General features: G+C 38.3%; 1 protein-coding gene across 14 annotated transcripts in view; it reads right to left on the reverse strand.

Annotated features, from left to right (window-relative positions):
- PTPRM (protein tyrosine phosphatase receptor type M) overlaps positions 1 to 27,500 on the reverse strand; it is a 488,712-nt gene that overhangs the window by 210,793 nt on the left and 250,419 nt on the right. For all 14 annotated transcript variants that reach the window (XM_068932232.1, XM_068932230.1, XM_068932229.1 and 11 more), the window contains exons 8-10: positions 11,043 to 11,351; positions 7,945 to 8,054; positions 3,196 to 3,397 (exon numbers count right to left, since the gene is read on the reverse strand). In XM_068932232.1, coding sequence (XP_068788333.1) covers positions 3,196 to 3,397; positions 7,945 to 8,054; positions 11,043 to 11,351 — 621 coding nt within the window. The remainder of the gene's footprint in view (positions 1 to 3,195; positions 3,398 to 7,944; positions 8,055 to 11,042; positions 11,352 to 27,500) is intronic.

Below are 27,500 nucleotides of genomic sequence, written 5' to 3' on the forward strand. Positions count from 1 at the left end.
AAATTAATCTTCAAAAAACTCCTTGTAAGCTGAGAGGGTATTCTTATCCTCTGCTTACAATCCTGGACATAAGGCACAAACGATCAGACTAATCATTTTAAATAATTTGGGTACCCACTTCAAGGCGCTTAAGGGTGTACTATTCCAGGGAACTTTGAAGAATCAGATACAGTGATTTCAGCTGCAGCTTTGAATATTCAGCACTTGTTCAAATAATGCCCAAGTCTCACATTGAACATTCAAACTGTTGCAGTAACTGTAACTCCAAAAAGCTGTATGAACTCTGAACATTTTGGAACAATGTCACTTCTTGTTCTTGGTCTTCCTGCCTACACCTTAACAAGTTTTTTTTTAACCTTCCCAGTTTGCGACTCTTAGCTATCTACTTGCACTCTCTACTAATCGCAGTTTCCCTCTATCAAAACTGTCTTCCTGCTCCAGCAGCGAGCTGTGCTCCTCTCAGCCCCACCTTTTCGTGCTAGCTGCTTTTTCTCTACTCCACAGATACTGCAAGATAAGCTCTTCTCTCCCCTTTCTCCTGCCTGGGTTGGGATCCTTTCTCCTCCACACCGCCCATACGTGAAAGAGGAGCTTATCAGTAAGAAGAGAGGAAACAGGATATACTTCCCCTTCTCATTTCTTGCAAAGGCACAGCCTGGTCTGGAGCAGCAGAAAGCTCAGCCCCACTAAAAGGTTGGGCCTTTGGAGCCGCTGTATGCGTGGCAGGTCACGCTGTGGGCTAGTGCACGCAGAGGCACAGCTCTGAAAGCTAGAGGGCTGGAGGTTATTCGGTGAGGGGGTCCTCTATGGTGATACTAGCTGCTCAATTCTAGCAAGTTTCCACAGGTTGTGTGCAAACCACAACATTTATACATTGCCAAAATCTGGAGAGGTTTTCAGAGAGATGGTAAAAGAAATGCCTCTTCCCTGCTGAGTATCTAAATCCCTGTTTGAAAGGCCTTTGGGAATGTTTTGGACACCAGAATTTTTCATTACACCAGCCACGTTCCTGAAAATGGATGAAATTCTTCTGGGTAAGAGAGGCAGCATGTAAAATTTCAGCCTGCACAGATGACTTTTCACAGCGTTATAAGCAACAGGAAACAGCCTTCTAATAAAGAGCGCCCATCAATTCTGACGGCAGCCGCTGCTAGTAGCTCTGCTTTTACTAATACACATTTACACATGGATCACTTCATCCCTCAGTGGCAATCACACAACTGTAGAATGAAACATGGCAGCTGTTTATGGTCTATGATCGTACTACTCAACAACTTCAGACAGGACATTAAGAGTATTCTATTCAAATGAAAATGCAGGCTAGATTCAGACAAATTAAAATGCAACAATTCGAGTTGGAAACTGGCCAGAACGCACTGTTGCCACATCATCAGTTCTAAAAGTACTGTGAAATCTTTTATCCACAAATATTTAGCATTTTAGTTTCATATCTGTCCAAAATGGAGAGCGCTGACCACATCAAGAGCCTCAAAGCATTTACAGTGGGACAATGGGATTATGGGGCAACAGCACTGCATAAAGAGGGAAACATTCAACACCTAAAATTTTAGTCAGGATTTTTCGATGATCCTAAGAAATGCATGTATTCTGCTTCTAGTTTTATTTCAACAAGAAGTAGGCTTTAAGTACCCAGGATAAGTCATAAGCGTTCCCCGTTTACACAGTAACTAATTAGAAGTAAGGAGAGAGCGGGGCTCTGACAAGACCGCTTGCCGAACCTCCCCGTGTGCTTGCTTGGAGCTCAGTCCCATTTCAAAGCATGCCTGTAATGCCCATTCACACTAATGACTTCTAGTTGGTGACGTACCAAATTTAGGAAAGAACAACAATTTAAGCTCCAGCACTCTGGGCTCCCAAATGCCCAGATTCTTCCCACTCTCAACAGTCTCCTCTCTTCTTTATTCTAATAAGGCCTGATTCTGCCATCCTAACTCATATCAAGTTCTTGCTATGTCAGAAGTTGATTTCTGGCAGAGAAAGGTTCTGCGCACTGCAGGAAAAGGGATGGAAAATAAACTCCGTATTTACTGATCAGTGTTAATTATGTTTATGCTTTTCATGATGAATAATTTTTAACTTGAAAAAACAACTGATTTTTTCTCTACAATCACCTGTATTAACAGTAATTTCCACTTTGCATCAATTAGCCTTTCCTATAATAAAAATTAATTGCTCTATATGTGATTAACACTTTTTTATTACTTTTTTTTTTCATTCCATACTGAGGACAGAAAATGAGTGATGGGAGAAAGTACACAGAATGAGAGTAAAAGAGATAGAAGATGATAAGTTTTGTACCCAAATGCTTTGCTTTACTCTTTCTGAAAAGCAAAGTTGAACACAAATAGATAAGGCAATTTCTGTAAATATTACTGAGGAGCCATAGTGCAACTGTCAGTTTAACTCTTAAGAAGATTGCAGAGAAGTAGAGAGTAAACATTTCTACCGTAACTTTGCAAAACATTTTGCCATCAATTATATAAGCATTTTAGAGTATGTAATAGTATTGCATCCCATCAGCTAGAGGAATAGAAGTGTTCCTCTGCCTCTGGGAGGGCTTTAAAACATTGTTCATGGGTCTGCAGAAGTGACAGAATCATGCTGCTGTTATCTGAAAACCACTAGTCCGGATGTTCTTCTCTAATACAGTTTCCTATCCACTTCAGTCCACACGCCTGCTAGGAATGTATGCAGGCTGGCAGTTAGCTACACTTTCTAAGCAAGCGCTAGACATATAGTATTTCTGCTCTACTCTACTCTCAATTGTTCATGGCTCATTAAGGAGATTTTCCAGCACCGTTACTGTACTAATTTAGAATCATGTCAAGGCTGAATAAGCTCTGAATGGAACCCTCATCCTCATGCTCAAAAAACCCTACGCTAAATGTTGCAACAGCAGCTGGCACTGACTCCAGGCACATAATTCATAGGGTTTCTTGCGTGATAAGTTACAGTTGTGAATAGGAGTTTCAAAGTCCTTATGGTCTAGCTGATATTCAAGCACTTGCAAGTTTTTCCAAGATGTTAGTGCGTGTCACTTGGACATCTTCAGGTACGAACACTTACTCTATCTTTTCAATTTGTTGCGTATAACATCTTAAAGCAGTAGCAAACAACAGGAGAATTACCCATGTCATTATCGTAAACAAATGCTGACATTCTTTAATCAAATACCTGATATTTTAGTGGTGAACTGATTTGTGATTGGTGGTCCAAAGCCTTTAGCTGTGCTGGCTCTTATGGTAAAAGAGTAGGTAGTGCCAGGATATAGTCCAAAAAAGAGATAGTGAGTTTCATTTCCTAGCTTTGAGACTCGTCCACTTTGGTTGGATAAATCTATTTCTGGGTCAAAGGAACTGACTGCTTTGTAGGTGATCTGCAAAAGAATAAGAAAGTTATAAATTGTCTTGAGGAGACGGACAAAGATTGCATCTTTATCCAGTAAACCCTCCTGATGTATGCGCTGTCAGACATTTTATGATAAGCTATCTTACTCTCTTATACTCTTCAAATCCTGAATCCCATGAAGGAACACAGAAACTCAGCCATAACTGGTATGAGTTATTACTTTTATAGATACAGAGACTTAGAGGCAGCTAGATTACAACTGTAAAGAATGGGTTCAGGCTTACATTAATTCCTTTAAGATGCTGGCTTTCACAAAGTCATTTTTTGAATCCATCTTACTGTTGCTTTTGAGCAGTAACAATAACAAAATCAAAACAACCAAGTAAAAATAGATAAGCAAATACCAAAATGTGTGGCTCCAGTTCTAGCTGACTTGACTATAATTACACTTTGCTGCAAATAAGATTATCCCTAGCAGGCGATAAGGGCAGCACAAGGTGAATTCTTCAGAAACTGGGTAAAGCTTGTCTTTTAGTCTGAAGCTTAGATATTGTAACTGCTAAGTTGGAAATTTTCAGGTTATTCAATTGTACCTATGTCAGAACCTCATTTAAAGGTAAAGGGGGGGAATGCTAAGCAATATATGCAAAATGTATACTGTATCATCTGTTCCTTCTTTGATTCACTCTTATTTCTTCTCATTAGTTACGTTAATATGAGTTCACAGTAAAGCTCTATACAAATTTTTTGTTAGTTACAAATTTCCATGCACTGCAATGAAAATTTAAAAATAAGAAATCCATTAAAAACTTGAAAAGTAAAAATGATTCCTTCCTATTTACTTTTAAATAATTTTGCTTGTATGCAAATATGTATAGTTCCAGTACCACTATATAAAGTGATACCTGACATTCTTTTTGTTTATGCACTGTTATTATAATTAAGAAGACACATAATATAATATTTAGATAGAAATATCTAAGTGTTGGCATTGCATACCTTAAACACTCGCAATTTCCTAAAACCTCTAACTCCATGAAAATTGATTTTTACATGACCCATCTAATATAGCACCTATAAAATGCTGAAAATGAGTAATAAAACCTCTGATACTGTCTAGATAAACTCTGATATTCTTTTGTTAGATATAGACAGATCCTCTACAATTCCTCATCCGTAAATTGAGCTGCAAGTGCCTTAAAAATCTCTCAACTGCCCTTCCTAATTCTAACAAAAGACAGAACAAGACATCACCAAGGACCTGAAGTAGAAATTAAGGCTATATATTCAAAAAAAATCCCCCTTTCTGATGGCAAGTGTTGTTATGTCTGTCTGTGGGAGACTGGGCATGTATGTTTTTGGTGATTTTAAAAGACAAGTTAGACAACTACCTGGCAGCTATGTTTTATATACAGCTGATCCTGTTTTGGAATGAAATGAACTCCTGAAGCTCCCTTTAACTTGTTTTACTAAGTTTCTATAATTCTTAACTGGCTTTCCCAGAATTTCAGTTAAATTATATTGGAAAGTAAACCAGGATGCTGGAAATTCTGCAGCTCATGTTAGATTCTTAACAATTTTTACATCTAATCAGCTAAGTGGTTGATGTTCTAAAACAAAATAAGCTCCTCCATGAGTCAGGCAAACCACAATAAATTTAAGTGTTTTGACTGGTTAAAATGAGCTTGCATTGTTTCTATATTTTACTCTTATTTGTAAGATTGTTCCTAAATTTTTTTTTGAAAAACTAATTTGTCACTTCCACTATGCCAGTTGAGCTTTGCAGGGATGAAAAAGAAGGGCATGAAGGTCATGTTTTCACCGGATGTTCACAATTTTTATCAAATTTAGATGAAACTTTATACAAAAGACTAATGCATTTATTCCTACAAACTGTGGACCTGAACTGCTGAAAAAGGAGCAAAATGGTTTAAGAAACTTTTGTCATTTCTTCCTCTAAAAGCTTTTTTTCTATTTCAAGTATTGGTAAAATAATTGGATTTGCACTTAATTTCACAATAGCAATGAATACTTTAATGCACAGGTTTTCCCACTAGATATATTAAGAGACTGTCTACTTCAGGCACTAAAAATAAGTGCTGGGCCCCAGAAAACAGACTAAGCTATGATATTTTTAATAATATGGAAAGTTAGGTACTCAGCATAAGAAATGTTAGACATAAAGGTGTGACTGAGCTTTTCCACTAGCAGCAGGGATGCAAACTAAGGACTGCGCATTAAGTACATCTGTCTAATAGGATCAAGACCCTGAGACCTTCTGAAAGAAGGTGTCTGCTCCTGTAGTCTAAGGCTGCCTTTTGCAAAAAAGGCTACCCAGTGAAGAACCAGCCCAGGAAAGAGCGACCTTGCTTCTAGGTCTGACTCAGCATCTGCAGTTTTTTGTCTTGCCCCAGCTGAGAGTCTTCAACTCTAGACAAGAGGACACGGCACTCTTGTCCCTGCTTTCCCTCGGGCCCTGTGACTCCTTCGTCCCTGGTACTGCCCAGTGGCAATGGAAGAATGGAAGGCGCATTCAGTCCTAGCTGCAGCTCAGCGGCTCAGTTGCTCCCCCTGTGGGCAGGGGGATCACGAATTTGAAAATCCATCAGGCTGAAATGCCTACAGCCCAACTCTCCCATTTACTCAGTGAGTGCTCACCTGTTAAGCCTTCCTCTAAAAGTTGAATGCCATTAGCACTGCTGTTTCTATAGACGTACCAAACGTACCCTATATTTGTCATGAAAGTAGCTTCAGTGGCTCTGCTTTTTAGATCAGTACTGTTCATGTAGGCACAACTAAGGATTTAGATGCCTCTTCGCTTAAACTTTGGTATGCAATAAGGCATAGGCAGGAGCTAGACGCCTCTCTTCTCAAGCTGGGGTGATCTGGAGCTTGGCTGGGTGTGTTACCTTGACAGTGCAAAGATTAGCCAGAGAGGTGCTACTAACATTATGGCGAGTCTAAAGCAATCTATTGAACACAGGTACCTAAATTTCACCTAAGTTGTCTGGATCTTATCCTGTCAGCAAGTTCAGTTAGCCAAAATATACCTAAAGTATGCATTGGGTAAAATGTCCGTGTGATTCATGGTGCATATTTGCTTGCACCCAGGTAGCTTGCCACTCATATTTACAGAAACATTGTGGTACTTTTTAGGCTAATAAGCAATAGCCAGGGAGACAAAGTATTAGCAAACAAGTCTTGAGCAACTAGATATCTGTTCATATTCAGCCACCTGACTGGACTGAGTTGACATCTTCAGAGCAAGGGACCATTTGACTGCATCAGCTTGTTGGTATCTTTTACTTAAAAATTAAATCAAGTTTTTGATTTCCCTGATTGTGTTGTCCCTTCCACCTCCGCTGTATGGCATATTAGACAAACAGTATAAGGAGCCATGAGCATTTTATCTTCTCCGCAACAGTCTCTTCATTATTGGAATACTGGAGTTCTTTTGACATTCTGAGACTTGTACTGTCCTGAATACCTTGCAAAGATTCTTGTGAGTCTTACAAAGACTTGTGATTCTCCACCCCTCAATTCACCTAAACAACTCCCATTACAGTTGATGAAGTTATACATATATATTTACAGTGAACTGCATAAATACAGCGCATATATTCCTCAGCAATATGACTGGACATGCATGCAGTGTTCTTAAGTAGAAAGATCATTTTCCAGTGTTTCTATGTATATAAAGCCTAGCGTCAAAAAACCACTAACGTACTAACTAAAACATTCTGATCCCACAACTGTCTGAACTAGTTAAGAAAGTTAGCTTTATCAAAATCTGTCCATACATTTTCGTAACATTTTATCCCCTCACAATAGAACAGTTTGCAAAACAGCATCAATAGGGTACCATTCAATTTAATTTTTTTCTTATACCATATCTCATTTAGGTGTTTTTTTTTTTTTAAATAAAGCATTTAAATACCGATTTTGTAGTAAGGTCAGGTAAGAGGTTTAACAGTGATTACTGTCTGACAGCTTAATCTGTGCAGTCTTTTGTCAATTTTTCTAAAAGGCATTCAGGCTGAGGTTCCATATGAGGAAAAGCAGCAAATTTTAGACATGTAACAACATATAATTTTGTTGAATTTGCATTAAAAATGCTAGATTATTTTTTTAAATTGTGCCTGCTTGTTTCTGTTACAATAGATTTGCTGTAATGAGTCTCTCAGAACTGTGATGTTGACTGTCACTACTGTGTTATGTCTCCTATTTTTTTAAGAATTCACTAAGATCTGCCTTTCCGTCTTTTAAATATTTGATCTACATTACTAGACAGAATGCTATATCATACGGATCTAATAACAGCTGATAATCTGGGACATTTGTTAAATTCTGGGAAGTTTAAAGCTGATAATCCGGGGACATTCTCGTTCTTGCAGGAATTTACTCTAACATTAGATATTTGTTTTTATTACTTTCCAAGTTCTTCTATCATAAAAAAAAAAATCTTCATTTTCTAGAAATTGACAAAAAATTATTTTTAAAATTTCTGTACTGATTATGCTCTTTTAAAAATCAAAACTATACATGAAAACGAAAGCATGACAAAATGCTTGATACCTCATACAAAGTAATCACACCATACGTTTGCGCTGGCTCTCTCCACTGAAGAAAAATCTTCTCTTCAAAGGTACTCCCTTGAATGGATTCAAGTGGTACAGCACTCGGGACTAATGCATTAAAAAAAGAAAAAAAATACTGTTTGAGAAAAGTTGCAGGAGACGCTCACTGTAGCATTTACACTCTCAAGGCATAACAACAGTCCATCGGGTCTCAATCCCCAGTTTGAAATACAGTTCATATTGTGCAGGTAAAATCAGCATTTGGTAAACTGTGAAACAGATCACTGATGAGCCTCTCCTCTCCTTCACCCTCAGTAAAACATCTCAAATGTATACAAACTTTTAAGAAATAGCACCTGGTATTATTTCCCCAAGACTGAAGGAAAGACCACGGTAGGTCAGTGATGAGAATAATTTATTTAACTGGACAGTGCATTAAGGAAACGTATGTGCCACTTCCAGTGTAAAAAAGATTTAGCAAGTATGGCACTGGCCTAGTATGATGTTACTGATAAAAGAAAAGGACAATTCCGCTTTTTTTAGAAATTAGATGATGCCCCAATGATAAATTCTGGTAAATAACATCTACTTATGATACTTACTCTTCAAAAGTATTAATGTCCCATACTAAAATGGGACACATTTCCATGTTCATGAATGCAAATGGAAAAATACTGAAGTAACAAGGTACCATTCTAACAGTTAAACTGGAATGGGCAGCCTGGGAAGACGAGGCACATTTGGCACAGAACAGTGATTCCAAATGGCGTTAGGGCTGAAGCCTTACAATGGGTTCAACGTACGAAAACCGTGAGGCTGCCAAATTAAAAATCTGATATTATTTGCCTGTCTTAAAGTCTCTACATTTATGAGAATCAAGACTGAAGAGCCATGGTTGGTAGAAGGCTCTGATACTGTGTCAGCTGCTCTCAGATATCTACCTCTGCTTCTTCTTTGTCCTGCAACAGTTTCCTTAGCTCAGAGCCAACCTCAGCATGCTTTTCAGAGATGCATACACAGCACATGGATATGTAAAAGCAATTTTATTTTTGTAATATCACATGCAATGGAATGTGAAAAGAAAATCGTATAAAACTTTGTACCTAGGACTGTACATGCAAAGTTCTGATAAGGAGAAACACAAGATTTTCTAGATGCTTGAGAAGGGTGAAAAATACTTGGTAAAATGGCTGAAATAAATAACTTCTCAGACCCACTATTAAGATTTACCTGAATGGTTAAAGAACAGGAAAATCTGCTTAGAAGGACATCTGCTGACTCCTTCCCCTGCTAGGTCTGGTAAAGCACTAGTCGCCTCTCACTCCTCCATGCTGTTGGTCCGGCAGCTTATGCGGTTTAAGATTTGATAATGACCTCTCCTTATTTCTCAGAGTCCCTTGCTGGTATTCTGCTGCCAGTGGGAAACTCCAAGAACCACAAGTGATGACAGTTTCTGAATTTGCTACCAGTCCTATATGAACCAGTAAGATTGCACCTATAGGGCAACCTTGAGTCTAGGTTCTCCAAAAGCGCTGCCAGTTGTGCTCCCGAGCAGGAGAGAATTGGGTAAACTCATTTGGGATCCTAGTGTTAACAATGATTTATGTTTACAGAAGAACTAAATATAGTGTAAATAAATTACGAGTATGGGAAAACATTGTGATAACTCTCTAAAAACACCTGAAGTCCATAAACACTGAGCAGTTCTGCCATAAGTGAGGTCAAACACAGGAGCTGTAGGATCTCCATCTTTGGAGATCCCTACACCTCAACTGGGTAAGGTCCTGAGCAACCGGCTCTAACTAGATCTGCTTTGAGCAAAAAGTTGGACTAGATGACCTCGGGAGGTCCCTTGCAACCTACATGAGTCTTTTATTCTATAAATTAGGATCAATATGCTTTGTTCTGTTACCTCCACATTTATGCACCTTACTGAAAACATTAAGTATACTAAAAAACTGTAATTTTTACAATATACGCAAAAATATTGCAGTTACAGAGTCATAAGACTTTCAGGCCTAATATTTCAAAATTGCACATTCATATTGTGCAAGGAATATTAAAACATTGTCCAAGGTATTCTTTCAGCCACTGATGCTGGGTTTTAATAGGCCTTGGAATAATATAAAAGTCCCAGAGAGCCAGGAAAAAGCAAGTAGTATGTATAATTTTAAGGCAAATACACAAATGACGCAGAAATCAGTAAGGTCTTTAGCTTTGTCATCATGGAAAAATCTTAATTGAAAAAGGAAGACCTCCTTTGATGTCAGAGCTAACAGTGCTCCAGCAAAGCCTCTGCATGTATAATTAGGATAATATCACATAGGACTCAGGAGAACAGTATAACCTTTTCATGCAGCATTACTAAAGCATTACTGAGACACAGTAGTCTATTCTGCTGTCCAGGCTTCAAGAAAAGACACTGATGAATTATGTCAGTGCTCAACATGAGAAAATGAGAAATCCAGAATGAGAAAATCTGAAAAAATCATTTTAGTCAAAATTTACCAAAAGGAAGAGAATATTTACGTATTCGAATGGAAGACATTGTCTGCATAAGCAACTAACAGGTGGTTGGAAAGCCAAAGCTAGAGAAACTGAAATTGCAACTTCAGAAGAAATCTTTAATGGTGAGATTATCAACCAAAAGAAAAACTTGTGTGAGGACACTGTGGGCAACCACTTGAATTTTCTTCAGACTGATACTGGATCTTTTAGAGGCAAAACACAGTTCAAGCAGAAATACGGGTTTAATGAAGAAATGATTAGATGATGTTTGACGGCACAGGTTATGTGAACAATCATAACAATGCTTAAAACGGCCCCTCTACTGACTGAAAATTGCCGAAAATGCTGGGAAATATTTTATAAACTTTAGTGCAAGTAGAACAAAAACTTACAGAGAAAGAGTCTTGCTAGCTGACCACAGGTAATATGCATGTACAATTAATGAAATACACAAAAATACATTAAAAGTAATAATACTGTTTCATAATTTTTATACAATCTCCTGATTTGTGTAGTTGGTTTCTTGATTTCAATTTGAATATGAATTAATTTGCACAAATTTTTTAAAAAGTAAATACAAAAGCTCACCATCTTCATCAGTTTGTACTACAAGTTCTTGGCTTTCTTTCCGTCCTTCAGGATTCATTAGCACCAATTTTATGCTGATGTTTGTGTACGGTGATAGATTGGTAATCGTGTGCTGCGGATGTGAACTTTCTGTATCCCAGCTTACTTCTTCTCTCACTTGCTCTTGTCCTCCAGCCTGGTAACGGTAATGGACTGTGAGGTTGTATCGATGGCATCGTGTAACATTATATCCAAATGGTTCCCAGCAAATAGTGATTTGTCTAGATTTGATCTCCACAACCTCTAGTTTCCGTGGTCCACGCATTGGATCTGTAAAATTACCAACATAATTCTGGTATCACATTTATCCATATTGAAATTGTAACAGAGGTAATATTAGTAATAACAAGTCACATGACTCTGTAAATATAGCATGTAAGTAGACACCGAAGTTCATTCCTTTATCTCCCATAGTGCAAACACAGTGTAAACAAAATACCAGAAAGTTTTTATCACTAAACTCAAACTGTACAACACAGTTTAAATGATGCTCACTATCAATTATTTGCTAAGACTAACTATGTCCAGTTATGCTTACAAATTAACAGCTTTAGAGCAAAAAAAAAATCCTCATTCAAGCAAAAGAGGTATCTAAAAATATAGGGTATTTTTAGAGGAAAATTTTCACGTACATGGAGAGTTTCTCCCAGGACCGTTTATACAGAGAAAAATATTAGGTTCTTCTTCAGCTGTTTCTGATTCATTTTCAGCTTAGACTGAACACAATTAATCAATCTCCGTTTTGCCAGGACATGAAGTTAATATTCCAATTTCTTTAAAATAGTCTGTACGTTTTTTCCCCCCACAAATGCTAGCTTTAATATCTTGCTTTTTACCACATCTAAAACAATCAGCCTAACACCTCACTTTGTAATAGTGGTTTAGTACAGATTCCAAAGAAACATAGACAAAAGACATCTCAGTTGATATCTTCACTGCAGCTGAGCTTTCCTAGAGACCTCCCAGCTGATAACCAGGCATAGTTCACATCTAACAAAATCATACCCAGGAACATACAGCGATCTATACACAAGAATTTTTTCAACAACGTAATTGTCCAAAGACTGCTGCTGAGGGAAGCACAATTCACTCCATTCCTATTCGCCCCAGCAATCGAGTTAGGAAAGGTGAAGCCAGGTTTCCACCATAATGCAGCACAACCGCTGAGTTGGCGTGTGCCCCACATTTTCAAAACACTGTCATCAGTAGAGCTATTATACATATTTAGCAATAATCTGGTTTTTTTTGTACTGGAGCCTTCGACAAGATTAAAGACAATGTCTGGTTTTATCCACTGCTTCACTAGTTAAATGCTTAGAGGACTTTTAATGAGCTAGAAGCCTCTTATACGTAAACAAATTAATATGCATCTTCCCTCTTTTATGTTTATTAATCAACATGTCATCACTTGGAATGTTCTAAACAATTTACACATGATTTCATTTTTTTTTTAATAACATCCCTGCATGCTTAAAATATTTGTTCAAAGATGTTATTCATCTAACTCCTTGAAGAAAAGGTGTTAAGAAATTGCTTGTTCCCTGTAACATCTACAAAGCAGGGTGTATTTTTTTCTCCTGCAAATCCTCTGGCTTTTTTTTTTTTTAATTAATTGCCACCACATGATACAGCATTGATCAGCAATGTAAAAGATCTGCCAACTGGTGATGAGGTGTCAGAGTAAAGCAAATTCAATAACATACCTACTCTTAGTCTTTCTCCTAGTGACTAGACCGATTGCTAAAAAATCTCCTCACCTGATACTGCCAAGTCCTCACCTCATACTGATAAATCATTATAGAACCACTTGTCCACTTCCAAACTCAGATACCCCGGCTAAGAGTCCTGATGATTGGGATATTTCCTACTGCTACAACAGTTAAGATTAACGAGAAGCAAATCTTAAAGACTGGCAAGTCCTGAGAGCTTCATATCTTCCTTAAGCATTTACTTCTGCATAATTTGGACAGATATCTCATGAAAAAGGCGCTTTCCTTTTTTGGTTTCATATTCTAAGCATTTTTTCTTTCAGGTGAGACTATAAACAGCAAAGATCTTCTGACCAATATTTTCGAACTGCACTGTTATCTGGATGGGCTAAATGGGACTAAAAAAGTAAGGAAATTAATGTGACCCTGAGAGTGTACAACAGTAATGGTTGAACAAAGTTCACAGCTGCAAGAATAATGATCAGCCGGCTTAGCTTCACAGTAGGCTCATCAGAAAACTCAGAGTGGAGCTGAAAAATCTTCTTTATTAGAGACGTAAAACTAATACAAAGCATTCTAAAACAGAAATAAAGCGGCTGTATAAAAAACAGGATTAAAACCTATCCAAGATTTCTGCCCAGGAGAAGGATATTCTTATGTCACGTAATCTTTCTCAGTAAAAAGTACAAGTCAGCTCTCAGGTTAAATCTTGAAGTCACTGCTGGGAGAATGACAGTTAGTTTCACGCTTCTAACAAAATGGACAAGGGGAAAAGAAAAAGAGATTGGACTGCAAAAGGTGAGGACAACTCAGCTTTTGTTGATATCCCCAGGATACAGCTAATTAGACAGCGCAAATACCCTGGTTGCTTTGATTCCTGATTTGATTCTCTAATCTGGAGTTATCAGGTAGCTACTCAGTTTGTATTTGTTTTTATTATCATTAATTCACATATTATGCAACCAAGAGGCCATAATGACCCCTTTGAGGGATAAGTGTACCAATCTCAGCACTAAGTGGAAAGGAGAAAAAGGAGAGAGAGGGGATAAAAATACGATACTGGGACAGGGCAAAGAAAGAGGTATAATGCAGGAAAAATAAAGCAGGCTGTACCAGGTGGGATGACTGCTGGTCTATGAGGGATGTCCACTGAGAAAGTTAGGTTGACTATCTCAAAGAGGTCTATCCCTCAAAGAGCTCTTGAAGATATTGGCCTGTACTCCAAAGAATTTACCTTTTTGTTTCCTCAGTCTCTCTTTTAAAGTCTCAAAAATGGAGCTTGTTAGTGGCATAGACTATGCTCTATTATTTCTTTCATCAAATAAAACTCACTCCTGAACTATCACTGTTTTATTTGCTTTATTTTACTTTCCAGTATCATGCGTCTCTTATTTACCAGACATGGCTTCAGTACAGACCTGAAGATATCAGTGTCTAGAGGTGGCAAACTTTTGTATTTAAATATCTGTTAGTCTGTCTCCTTTCACACTATTCCTGCCATTCTCCTTTGCTACAGGTTTCAGAACTTCTAATCTGCTCTATATAGCGGAGTTCTCAGTCATAACAGATGTGTTTGCTCCAAATACGTGGTAATTTCTGGTTACAGAAAGATAACCCATACAGTAAGCCTGAAAACAATGAAGGAAAACACGTTCACTTTTATCCAGAGAAAGAGGTGAATGGAATTTTTGGATTAAAAAGATGTGGCTCAAGACAGTCATGAAAAATAACAGTAATTGTAACAACAGATATGTATTGTAACAAAAGAGATGACAAGAGTTTCCATTTGATCAGCCTAGCACTGAGCTTCTCTGGAGGTGTCACTGTATATACCCCAAAGGACCTGCTTAATGTGATACGGTTCTGAGGGCACAGTGCATCACTTCCAGTACGCTGGAAAGTATATATTCTTCATCACGAAGGACAAAGGATACTTGTGGAATGAAAACTGTTCAATAACACCAGAATTATGGCTAATGAATTCAAAAGCTATTATTTAAAAGGGAAAGCTGAATTAACTACCACAGCACAATGACTTTGTACAGGACTTTTTTATGCTTACACTTTCTCACGGGTAAGTTCCTAAACTGAAGTGAAAGAAACTTTCTGTAGAGATACTGCTTTGTACTCTTGAGACCTGTGTTACCTGTTCATGCAGTACTTGCATCAGGCGAGGTAAAGTGGTAACCACGCAGAAAAATGTCATTTCTCAGTGCTAATCACAATGGAAATCACATTTCTTACAGCAGAAGGTAAACGCAATACTGAAAAATTGAGATTAACATTCCATACCTATTATATTATATGCAATATATACACCTCAAACAATGATGACTGCTTGCTGACACTTTGTTTTCGCCCTACTTGCTAAAACCCCAGCTGCAGAAAGGGTATAAAGCCTCTCTGCTCGCTCTGCACGTCTCTGGCTAACCTGATATTCTGCTGCTCTCTGTGTTCTAGCTATTACGTTATGCCTCGCCAGCACGAACCACGAGTAAACTGGAAAAACAGGGCCTACCAATTCTTAAAGAGAAGAGTATTTCTTCCCAAAGGAGTGCCATGCCTGCAGCTTAGCCAGGTAGCTCTTACTGATTCCCCTGATGGTGCCTGCAGCACTTTTCGTGCCGCGCTCGCTCTGCCAGCTCAGGCGGGTACGCAGCAGCGAAGCCTGGCAGCTGCCGCTCTGACCTGAGGGACCGGCGAGCCCCGCTGTAGCCGCTGGCGTTTCAGCATCCCATTTCGGCAGTGGTCTCAGCTCCTTCTCTGCTCAGCCCTGTTTTGCGGAGAACACGGCACAGAGACTGACAGGGAGGATCAATATTTCCACCGCAGCTTCAATTTGCAGCTCTCCTCTCTGCAACTTCACGCTTTACCTCTTACTACAAGTACAATGCGTTTTCAAAAACTCAGTTTCACAACCACAGAGCGACTTATAGGTATAATTTTAGCATCCTGTCATTGATCATCAAAACTTGGGCTGAGAACAAGAACTCAGGCTGGAAGTTTTGTCTTTTCTGTTCACCACTGACTGCATAGACCTACTGAAATAAGAGACCAAGAAAGGAATGGCATGGTGATTTTCTGCCACTCCATGATATTATAGTAGCAGCAGATATATATGTTAGGTAACACTTAGAGGACATCTGAACCATAGGAATGAAGAATTTATTTCTTCTTTAGGTAAAGTATTTACATGGTTTAGCCCTGTAGGAACTTTCACGATTTAAATTCCAAACTGGACTCTATTATCCTTCCACAGGAAGGAAAGGATGACCAGGATAAAAAAATATAACAATCATGTCAGATGAAAACAGAATCATCTGAAATGTGTATCTTGTCTTATATAAAAACTTATGATCTTATACATAAAGATCTTCTAAACATGAAAATTAATTGATGATAAACAACGAGACTGAGGAATTCCTGGCTTTGTTATAGGTTTCCTAAGCATTCTTGTATGAATCACTTAACATCTCTTCACATCAAATTCCTCTGAATGAAGTGCGGGAGTATTCCTCTGAGTAGTCTAGTTTCAGTATCAGAGGATGTTACATATAACTTCACGAATGTCCATAAGGAACTCACATACTACGGCAATGGAGACCATAAGCAGATACAGACTTTAGGCTTGAAGATTCAGCATGCTGAATCAGGGCTACATCTGATCCACTTTACTGAATGGGAAGTACCTTCTGCAGAAAAGCAAAACAGAGCTGAGGAGGGGACATGCAAAGTTCACTTCTTCCTGCAGAGGGATTAAAATATGAAACACTAACACTTTCTAACAATGGAGATCACATTTCTCACTTGGTAAAACCTCACCTACAGAGGTTACAAAGCTAGACTTCTCTACTTACTCTGCAGGTCTCCAGATAAACGGTGGCTCTTCATTATTCCAGCTGTTATGTTTTGCCTCAGTGGCATGAATCATGAGGTAATGAAATATTCCCTCTATAGGAGAACAGACTATATGTGTCATGAGCCAGTAAAGTCTGCTTTGTCTTGTTTTTAGAAAACAAATCTCAAGATTTTTACATCTACGGTCAATGCCAAACAAGAAATTAGGTGTAATATTTTACTTGCTCAGCTCCTCTTACTTGATTATATCCAATCTATACACGACTGCAAAGAGTTTGATGTTTACACATTTGGTCTAACAGTTTTGTGCAAGATCATACTCAACTGTGATGGGACTGATTTTTATACTGTAATTATTCTTTGTACGAGTTCAATAACAGATTGAAGCTCAAAAAGAGCTTTTCTTTGCTCAAAATACCATGTGATTTGTCATCGCCGGTAACAGAGCAGGGTTTTTCACCTTCCAGTTTACCAAAAACTGCAGAGTGCACTAAGGAAAGAAACAGGGGGCAAGACTGTGGGTGGTGTAACGTAACAGATTAACAGATTTTCATATAGGTCAATAGAAACACAATGGCTTTACACAGCTGTGCCTTGAATCCAAAGCAGCAGTCAAATGTGTTGACTTGCAGGGATGACTGGAGAAAGAAAATGAGTACCTTACCCTCATTATTGTTCACACTGCCCATTATTTTGGTTATAAAAGAAAGGACTCACTGAAGTAACCAAAGAAACATAGGGACAAATGACTATAAAAAATAACAAAATCAACATTCTAATTTGATTTTGCTGATGTTGTTGTCCTGCTGAGTCCAAACTTTTTAAAATCAAATCAAAGACTATGCTATTAGTGCGCGCAAAGCTGTTGACAATCCAGAAACAACTCCTAAAGAGGGGCACATTAGAAGTCAGTCATTTTACTTAGATAAGAGCACAGTTTGGGGTGACAGCAAGCAACAAATGTTAAAAACAGCAAAGAACAACTATAAACTTGAAAAAAAAAATGAAAAAACAGTTTCATCTGGCATATCTCTACTTTCTTGCAGCCACAGAAATTAACAGCAATAATTACCAAGAAGATTAATTCATATAAAAGTAAGCGACTGCAGAAGATCCTCAGTCATCTCCTTGAAAGATTTCAAGTTAGAGTATTTAAAACTCTTACCAACCTTTCACTGAGAGCTGCTACACAGCATTTCCAAATGAATGTGCCCGTCCTTCTGCAAAAAGACATGCCTCCCATAGCAAAGCAGCACTTCCAGCAGTCTGCTAAAAGTACTCCCTGACACGTTAAAAAATGTGGGGATGCATGCCCTTCAGAGCTGGTATAAGAAAGAACTATGAGGCAGTAAAATGGAAAAGATAGTCATCTGCTATCCAAAGAAGAAGGGACTAGTCAGATATATATAACCAGTAGCTGAAAACTGGAATATGTCTGTTTTTCTTTGAGAGACTTCCAGAAAAATGGCTTTATTTTAATTATATTCTACGGTACATGCCTTCTGCAGTCAAAACGCTAGTGAAGGAAGGCAAACAGATGGAGGTACATACCCTGAAGGTAGCAGGATAACATGAGCCTTGAGCAGTAGCCTGTGAGGATTCCTTCTGCCCCCTCCCAAGTTATTCTGGACTTCAAGAAAATTGAGAAGCAGGAGCAAGCCTCCTGCATAAATTTCCCCCAACAGTTCCACTAACATGATCAGCATGTACAGTGTCACAATGTAGAAAGCATCAATAGGACAAGACTTAACAATTAAAACAACACGTTTCAGATCAAATCCACCACAAATAGTTTTTTGGTTCTGGACCAAATCACTTCCTATCATCTGGGAACCGTGCGATTCTCACATACAGCATGGGCTTATAGTCAGCTTTCTTTTTTCCTGCCAGAGATGCCAGCAATCTGCAGCAAAAAGCAGAAAAGCTACCATCTCTCATACTATCCTGTTGCCAATAAGACTGAAGGAACTGATGCTAACATAAGCATTCTTCAATGTGGAGCAAGATGAAAATAATATCTCTTTTCTCATGCTTCCACTGATTTTATTTTTTCATACACTTAACTAGTATAGTATAGTTAAACTTTACACATCTGTATGAGGTATGACAGTATTTCTCCTGGTTTATATACAAAGAAACTGAAGCGCAAAATGATTGAATTATCTGCCGAAAGTTACTGAGCATCAGCAAAAGCAGTGGAATCCTAATTCTCATTTCTCATTTCTAAGCCATTAATACGTAACAGTCAACAGATTTTCATTTGATCTGTGGTCAGGACTGGTTAGTCTCAAAACCTGGGAGCTCAGAAAATGATACAATACATACTCATGGCTCACAGCAGTAAAATGAGCAGCAAAATTTTTAAAATGAGCCAACTTGAATCCTCTTACTTCTCCTCAAATTCAGTTGTGGGATATAATAAGAGATCTACTTTTTCCAGGAAGCATCATTCTTGTGAGTGAACAAAGATGTTTATTCAATTATAAAGGACCCCCTAGAAACACATTCTAATAAACACACAAGAGATCAGCTCTCCACTTAAAAATAGCTGAGTATAGCTGGTGTTTGAAACCAGATGAGGCACTGGAATTAAGCTTTTAGTAGTATTTTATCACAAGCAGGTGAATGAGTGATATAATCCTGCGTAAGACAGTTTCCTTAACTTTTTCATCTTTTATTCTCCAATTCATGGCTATACATATCCCATGAGGCATATGTCTTCCAGGTTGAAATTCACAGCTGCAAAATATTGGTATAATTATCAATAATATCCTTTTAAAGCCAATAGGATTTTTATATGTCAGTTTCTATACAGTGTTTTCTTTCTTGAGAGAGCTGATATGAACTTTTCACTCTATAATAAAATTTACATTTGAACCAAAGCAAATTGATTCCAGTATTTCTTTATGTTGCTGTCATTTTATAGGTATACTTTAGATGGTGAGTCATTTAAATTCGAATATATTTAAATAAGGAATGAAAGAAAAACATCATTCGATGTATTTTTGTCAAATTACCTACATTACATGATTACTCCTCCACAATCAAAATCAGATTTTAACTATGAGTGATACAAACAAGATTACATTCTGAATCTGCAACAGAGATTCTAGCTGCTTGTTTAAAATGACATACCTAGCTATTCAGTAATCACTTTATAATAACTCCTTTCATTTCTAAATCTACTTAGCCATCAGCCAGTAGTGGGGAAAATGCTGGCAGTGGTTTTTACAACTACACATTAGTTTTACATTTCATGACAAGCTAATTCTAGAGAGTTCGAAAGACAGACAAGCATGTGTTCTTAAGGTTTTCTTTCTTTTGCATGAAGGAAGCATACATCTAACTGAGAAATGAAAAATAAAGGAGTGCAGACATACACTTTTCACTTCACACTTACGGCAGTGACAATTTATCCCAATGTCACCCCAGGAACCGCAGTGAATACGCAAATCAACAAGAAATAAAATGCAGTGATAAATACCTCTCAGCACAAATTAAGAATTACCATGGCAGAACAGCAAAAAAAAAAAAAAAGCCCATCTCTGTATGACAACCAAACTTTTGGTAGATACTTGGATCAGAACTATCCTTGAGGCAAACTAAAACCAAATGACCTATGTTGCATACACTGTCCCTTCCAATTGAATCTGTCTAACCCTTTTTCTGGAGTTGTTCATACGAGTGTTTTACAGTGTCATTACGGTCCCTTCCTACCACGTGTCCCAACATAGGTTCAGCAAGCGCAAATCGTTATTCCCTGATGTGACACACAGGTACACGTTCTCATCATGTGACTGGACCGGGACCCCCCTCCGCGGCAAGTAAGCACAGGAAGCAAACCTCCAGACCATTTTACGCAGTCTACAGCCCAGACGCTGCTCATATTTGGGAAGCCCCAGGCAACGTGGAGGAAGCTGAAGGGCTGTGGAACTGCTCCTGTGGCCCCGGGACCCTTCCTCCACACACTTCCCAAGCAACAGCACTGTCCTGGCTGCACACGGAAGTGTTTGGTAACAAAGCACTAAGGGACGGTGCAGGGGGCTGCAGCATAGTTACGGAAGGCATTTCCCCAGCACTGAGGATATTCGTGGGAACCACAGACATAACTGGACCATGCACCATGAATGCGTTGTAGAAAGCAAAATGGCTTGAACGTAACATACGCAGTTCCACTCAGAGGTCAAAAAACAGGAACCCAAGAGAACAGTATAAACATGTGGACGTTCTGGTGGGGGGGAAAAATGTCTAGGCAATTTTCCCTGAATGGAAATGTCTGGAATACATCTGTGAAATTCTAGTATGGCACACTGCTCTCTTTATACACTAACATAGTACGTGTATTTTTGTATAGTAAGTGCCACAATCACTTTGCGGTGACTGTCATCAATTAATATTAGTGGCAAAGCATGCCTTCTGCACTGGACGCAGGTAAGTATTACCCTCCAAAGCAAACAACGGGGAAACTTATTCTGACAAACCCTTTGCTCTGACTGTCATGCCACACATGAACATGTCTGAGCTCATTACATTTCACGGTACAGCTTCCCCAAAACTCAACTGGAAAAAGATTAAGCCGTGGTGTAAATTAGTGAAGGTTTCAGCTGCTCAATACCTGCCAAGGCAGCAGAAACACAGAGACTGTTTATTATGTTCTGGAAAAAAATAAATGGGTGATGCTGTTTCATAGATCAGTCAGAATAAGATGTAGCAGGGTGTTCTGGTTATCACTGTGGCCTACTGCTCCTGACAAATCACATTAATTCAGGGCAGTTATATACAGCGGTGCTAGCTAAATTGGGGATTTAAGACAGACTTTTATTGAACTCAAGTGACAGGACTCCATGGTGACATAAATCTAGGTAAAAGAGAAAATGCCACCAATCAATGTTACTTATCTGAAAAGAATATTTAACATTCCTTCTAATCAGATATGTAGAGACCAAATGATGTAGAGTGAGATCAGTTTTGAGAAATCAGTCTCAAATGCATAAACCTGATAAATGAATCAGATTCTCTGTATCAACTGATAAGAGAAACTTTTGAGCGTTAAAATGCATATGTGTCACAGGGCAACAGAAGATTCTGTCTTTCCTACTGCACGATTAGGCACTACTATAAAATACGATAGCAAATGAGAGGGGAGTACTGCAAAGTTGAGAAGATCGTCTGCTTAATTTGTGACAAGGCCCTTTTTCCGAAAGAACTTTCTTTTTGTTCTGAGTCAGTCCAGATACAACCTTTAACTTTCCTCAGGTTAAGCCCATCCTTGGGACCTTTCCAGGAGCTTAACACAAACTCGAGGAGTTACCAGCTACTGAGTGAAGGAAGATACTTTTTTACAAAGTACAGTTGGGGTATATATTGACTTTGGACTTTTTCCTGCTATATCATAGTATCTGGAAAATTACTTAAAGAACTCTCTTCCAAATTGGTCCTTCCCCAATACTGCTCTGGCAGATTTTACTGACTCTTCCTGTGACAGCTGAGGAAGTTATTTGCCAACCAGTCTTATGTCCCACTTCTCTGCTATGCCATTCCCTGTAAAAAGCAAATTCAGGCAAACATGTCTGCTCGTGAATTTACATTATTATACTTCAGAATGAAGTACAGAGAAGAATCCAATCTGTATTTGCACAAGGAAGGAAACTTCCAGCAGAGGAGCAAGCAGAACAGCTGGGGAAAAACTAACACTTCAGACTAATACTCTTTGTCCTCCAAAGTTTTGACAGAGTCTTAAGATTCCCATAAAAAATGCATTTATCTGGGACTTTAATGGAGGCCTCAGAAACTGAGATATATGATACTACTGACAGAAAGAGCTGACAAAGGGAGGCAAGCCCAGCATTAAAAAGAAAATAGGAAAATAAACTTGTTTTTGCATAATGCGTATCGCAGGTTTGTGAAGTCACCCATTATACCACACATGGTCTTCAGCCTGTGTTATTTACTTTCTCTCATCATAGAGATTAAAATTTTTTACGACTACATTCGCTATGTTGCCTGCAGCCTTCCCTGTTTTAATTGCTACAGGTCGCTTTGCATTTTTGGTTATGTCCTTCTGCTTCTTTCCCCGCCTCTGCTAAACTTGGTCCTGTCAGACGGATTACAGAATGTTGGCGTTTATGTCAGAACCATAACTGACATGGGAGAACACCAAGCAGCTATCAAATATTCAGGAAAGTGGAGGTTATGGGAGGTTGTTAAAGTACCTGGAAACTCGAACGAAGGAGATTACAGTTTCATAGGTCAAATATGGGCTGTTGCTTTATCGCTGAGACAAAAACCACTTCCGCAGACCCTTCAGGAGCCCTGGATCACAATTTTATCACACAGGTCAAGGAAAAGGTAGAAGAGGTGTCTAATAAAAGTACACCAGAAAATAAGCTGGTGTGGCAAATTATGGGGCTGCATATGACAGCAGTTCCATAAAGCTGAAAACTGTCTGATTCTATCACCAGTGACCCAGGATTCAAAGTCCATTAAGCACTGTTTTTTCCAATTGAACTAAGCTAATGGAAAATAATTGCCACTCTGAAAAAGGTCATACATGAAGTAATAAAAAGCAAGTGCTATAAAGTGGCTATTTATATATTACTCTAATTTGAATTTATAAATTGCTGACATCTGTTATAAATTACAGTTTTCTTCCAGGCACAGGGTTTCTAACCACAGCCTTTCCCCTGTCTATGTCATGATCATGAAAGTAAAGAATTCAGGGCATTAACTTCCATACAGTTTGAGGAGTGTTCACGCATTCATCTTTAAGGGTGCCTTTCACTAACAAAATGAGGAAGACACATTTAAAATACAGGACTAGGAAAGACAGAATATTGTTTTTCCAAGCTACGTGGCAAGTATTTCTTTTGGAAAACCATTAAATTATGCATAGAAACAGGTAGTTAGGTATTCCTTAGGATTAAAAAGCAATGAGAGTCTACAGGACCTCAAAGTCAACAGCTCCCAGAGCTTTCTGTCATAGAAAAGGCATGGAACTGCTCTTACTTAAAAATTAAACTAAAGTTTAATTTCAGAAAATAGGTAATATTCAGAAAGATAGAAACTACAAACAAGTATTTTAAGCATTAAAATTTGTATTTATGTGACAGTACATGTAAGCTCTTATTTGTAATTCAAAATTCAACCATAAGAGATGGCAACAATGGAAAAGCTACTGCTTTTGCATTTGTAAAATGGCTTAAGAGTTGCCTGTTGGAATTCTGAATTATGATGATGCTCATTTTTCTCTTCAGCAATTTATATGCATATAAAAATGGTGTGCTGGATTTAGTATACAGATACACACAAACCCTACACAAACCCTAGAAATATTCATATAATGTATAATCTTCTTAAGCTAGAAGTTTCTCAACAACTAAGTCTCTGCCTTCTGATTGTGCAAGTCTGCCGGTAGTAGAATTGCATTTTAAAATGAGATGTATGTGTAGGAACAAATATTTTTATTAACTTGTAAAAGGCTTTATGATATTCAGAACTTCATTCTAACAGTTAATCTGAAAAACTAGAAAATAGGCATTACTGGGACTTTCTAAACATTATTTATTCATGCTGTACTTTTAAAGTTACTAAAAGTTACTTTGTTAAGCTAACTTGGAGATACCCTATGTCCAGACTGTACTGTAGAGCTTACCTGAAAGTTCTTTTATTTGTTGAGTAAATTATTTGAAACCTACTTGAAAGATACATTCTTATTTGAAAGTATTTTTTTGTGTTATTATTTTGACATTTTTTGCCATAGCCTCTCATCTTTACACTAGTACCTGGCTCAATTTACGTCAAAGGGATATAAGCACAGAGACTAAGCAACACAGCTAATGCATCTAGCTATATTTGGTGAAGAACTGAGTACTGAGCTGCAAGTCAAAGCTGTACAGTTTAAGCTGAACTGGGTCAGTTTATAGGAGTAAATTATCTAAAGAAGAAGTTGATAATTAATTTAGATTATATTTGCTACTTTCTGGAAAGTGCTTTCATAAAGAGTAACTTACTAATGCTGAAAGAACAGTAAATTACTTTGTGTTTACAATGTAGTAGACAAGGTGCAGTTAAACCACTCCTTAGGCTACCTAAGGCAACCTACTCAATGAGCCAGACCTTCAGAAATCCGAACACAGTACGAGTGCTAAACGGTGCAAACACTCCTGTGAGGACTTCTTGGCTAGGTATCAATGGTCAAATGCAGAGATAAATTGGGGTGGGAGGACCCTGACAGAAAGGCAATATAATAGAAATTTGAAGTCAACAATAGCTCTATTTTCTCACTTGCCCCCTTTAGCTAAAGCCTGAGTAAATAGGTATTTTTCTTGCAGATGATATGGCTTAGTAGAAAGACCACTGCACTGGGGATTTTCAAGTCTGGGCTCAATTTCTGGCTTAGGCACTTGTCACTGCAAGATCTTAAAAATCCCAATTCAATTCTCAACACCTCAGATTAGAATAATTAAAGCCTCCGCCTGTAAAACATTTTAATATTTATGGCTCAAAGGTTTACAGAGCAACTAGATATTAATCTTATTTCAACATGTCCTGAAAGCTAAAAAGAAAGCAATATCAAAGTTGGGGTGTCTCCAGCTGAGACACCCCTTCCACTGCTGAGGATATTCATCAATTCATACACAGCAGTTCAAGGCTAAATATAAACAGGCACTGCTAATTCTGACAGTGCTTCTATTACTACTGCATGGCTTTAGGAATGCAGGCAAACTAACGTCAGGGAAGGCAAGAGCTTAATTTAAGACAAATAGGTGAGTTAAGACAGACTTGGTATTTTGAATATTTAAGTTGGATCCAGCTAGCAGTGTTCACTAAGTAAAGAATAAAGGATTAAAACCTCACTAAATGGTAGCCTGAAATATCCACGAGATGTTGCATTATACAAAATTTTTCAGTTAATTTTTGATGAGTTCACAGTGTATTAAGTATTGAAGCATACAGCAATCATTTTAAATTGCTGTATCAGCAATAGTAATGTATTACTATGGTAATTAAAACAATATTATTTTTAAAAGCTACAAAAGACTATTCAGACATATTATCCAAGAAGGAACATCTTCCTTCTGATAATTACATTTCTGTGAGTCTGCAAAATTATTAAAGACACAAACATTTTTTACTCTCGCTAAATAGCTCGTTAGATATGCTACGGAATAACGATTTCAATTAAGAATTAAATTAAAAAGGGAGGTTACATGAACAGAACTTTCAAGAAGCCTTGAAGCAAATTACTGTTGTTTTTTTTGACAGAATATTCTGAGCAGGATTTTTGCACCCCTTCCTTATATTGATTTCACTACCTTAACTCACAGATACAAGTATTCTAATGCAGGAACAGTTCCCAACTGAGCAAACGTAACAAAACTAAGCCTTTTAAGAGTTAAAGCAGAAGGGGCTTGCATGACTTGCCTCAGAAGCACATAGGTCCATTTCAACCCATTCACTGAACACTATATATAACACTACCATTATGAATTTAAGTGAGCGGGGGCTTGAAGCAGGCAAAGTCCTCACGATGATTAGCAAGCTCTCCTTTGCACAGGAGTGAAGATAAAACTCAGTATGGCTCCAGCACGGAACTGCTTAAGCAATACCTCAGAGCATAATGTTTAGTTTGGGCAAATGCATTCTTGATGTAACTCCATAGATCTGAGGCTTCTTCTAATGCAGGCTTGGGACAGTAATGAAAAAGACGCCTTTCTTGGCTAATGTAACAATACGGCCAGACCAGCGATCCTAGGGAAAATCTGGTTTAACCTAGAAATTATGGGCTAAAATGAGGGAAGAAAAATCCTTCCATAAGGGCTGTTTTCTACCTGAGTCTGTGAGTGAATTCAGCCACTGCATACGTGGCTGTTATAGCAGATGCTCTGTGGCCCAGGGCACAGAGAAACATCTCCTTTGTCCTCTCCACCATGCTGTAGCACAGTTATTACCTGAAGAGTCCTATGGTGCATCTGATCCCTGCAGTGGCTTTCTGCCTACGGCAACAGGACCTTAAAAGATCCCAGCCATACTCGAGACCTATTAGTGAAAGGAGGCTGGGAAGAGCAAGTTCTGTCTTAACAGAACCAGAGTGTGGATGAAATGCAACAGAAACAGAGAGAAACAGAACAGACAGACAAACCTCAAATGCTCTCAAGTTTCCCATCACATAACAAATCCTCAGCAAGAAAAGTCAAAATGTGACACTATTACAGACAATGGGAAATAGAGGTGTGTAAGGTTAACTTTCTATTGTACTGAGGGAACTCTTCCTCCTTCCCAATTACGGTTGTGTTTGAATGCACAAATGCCACAGGAGAGGTGGTCACCACATGATTATCTTGTACCCCAGGGCATGTGCCAAAGACTGACATGAAGTCCTGTGTGTTGGAGACATCCCAAGAATTTCCTTCCTTGCTGTCTTGTACCTGAGGGACAAGTCCTATAAAAGCTACTGGCTCACACCAACAAGAAACCATGATATTGGTTCTCCTCATTTCTCTCCGTTGTCCTTGGCAAAACATGCAAGAAGTGGAGAGCAGAGCAAAGGCTCCAGCCCCTGGAAGCACAAGGGACCCACAACACAGGCATGTAACTGGGAAGCTAACTGGGGTGCTCAAGGATGCTGGAAAGTTTTGGTTATTCCTGCAGCCATACAGAGACGCTTCGTGAAAGCTGCAAGTTAACTAGAGTCTATGATAAGACCTGGAAGCGCCAAATGTCTCATCAGAAAATCTAATCTCAATATGTCGATAGTTTAGCAGATTCAGGACGTATGGAAAAATATCTGAATGAAGACAAAGGTAAGATTCATCTGAATTCTGCTCCCATTCAGAATGTCACCTGTCCCTAG

This window comes from Struthio camelus, chromosome 2, assembly GCF_040807025.1.
Source record: "Struthio camelus isolate bStrCam1 chromosome 2, bStrCam1.hap1, whole genome shotgun sequence".
NCBI classification, from domain to species: domain Eukaryota; kingdom Metazoa; phylum Chordata; class Aves; order Struthioniformes; family Struthionidae; genus Struthio; species Struthio camelus.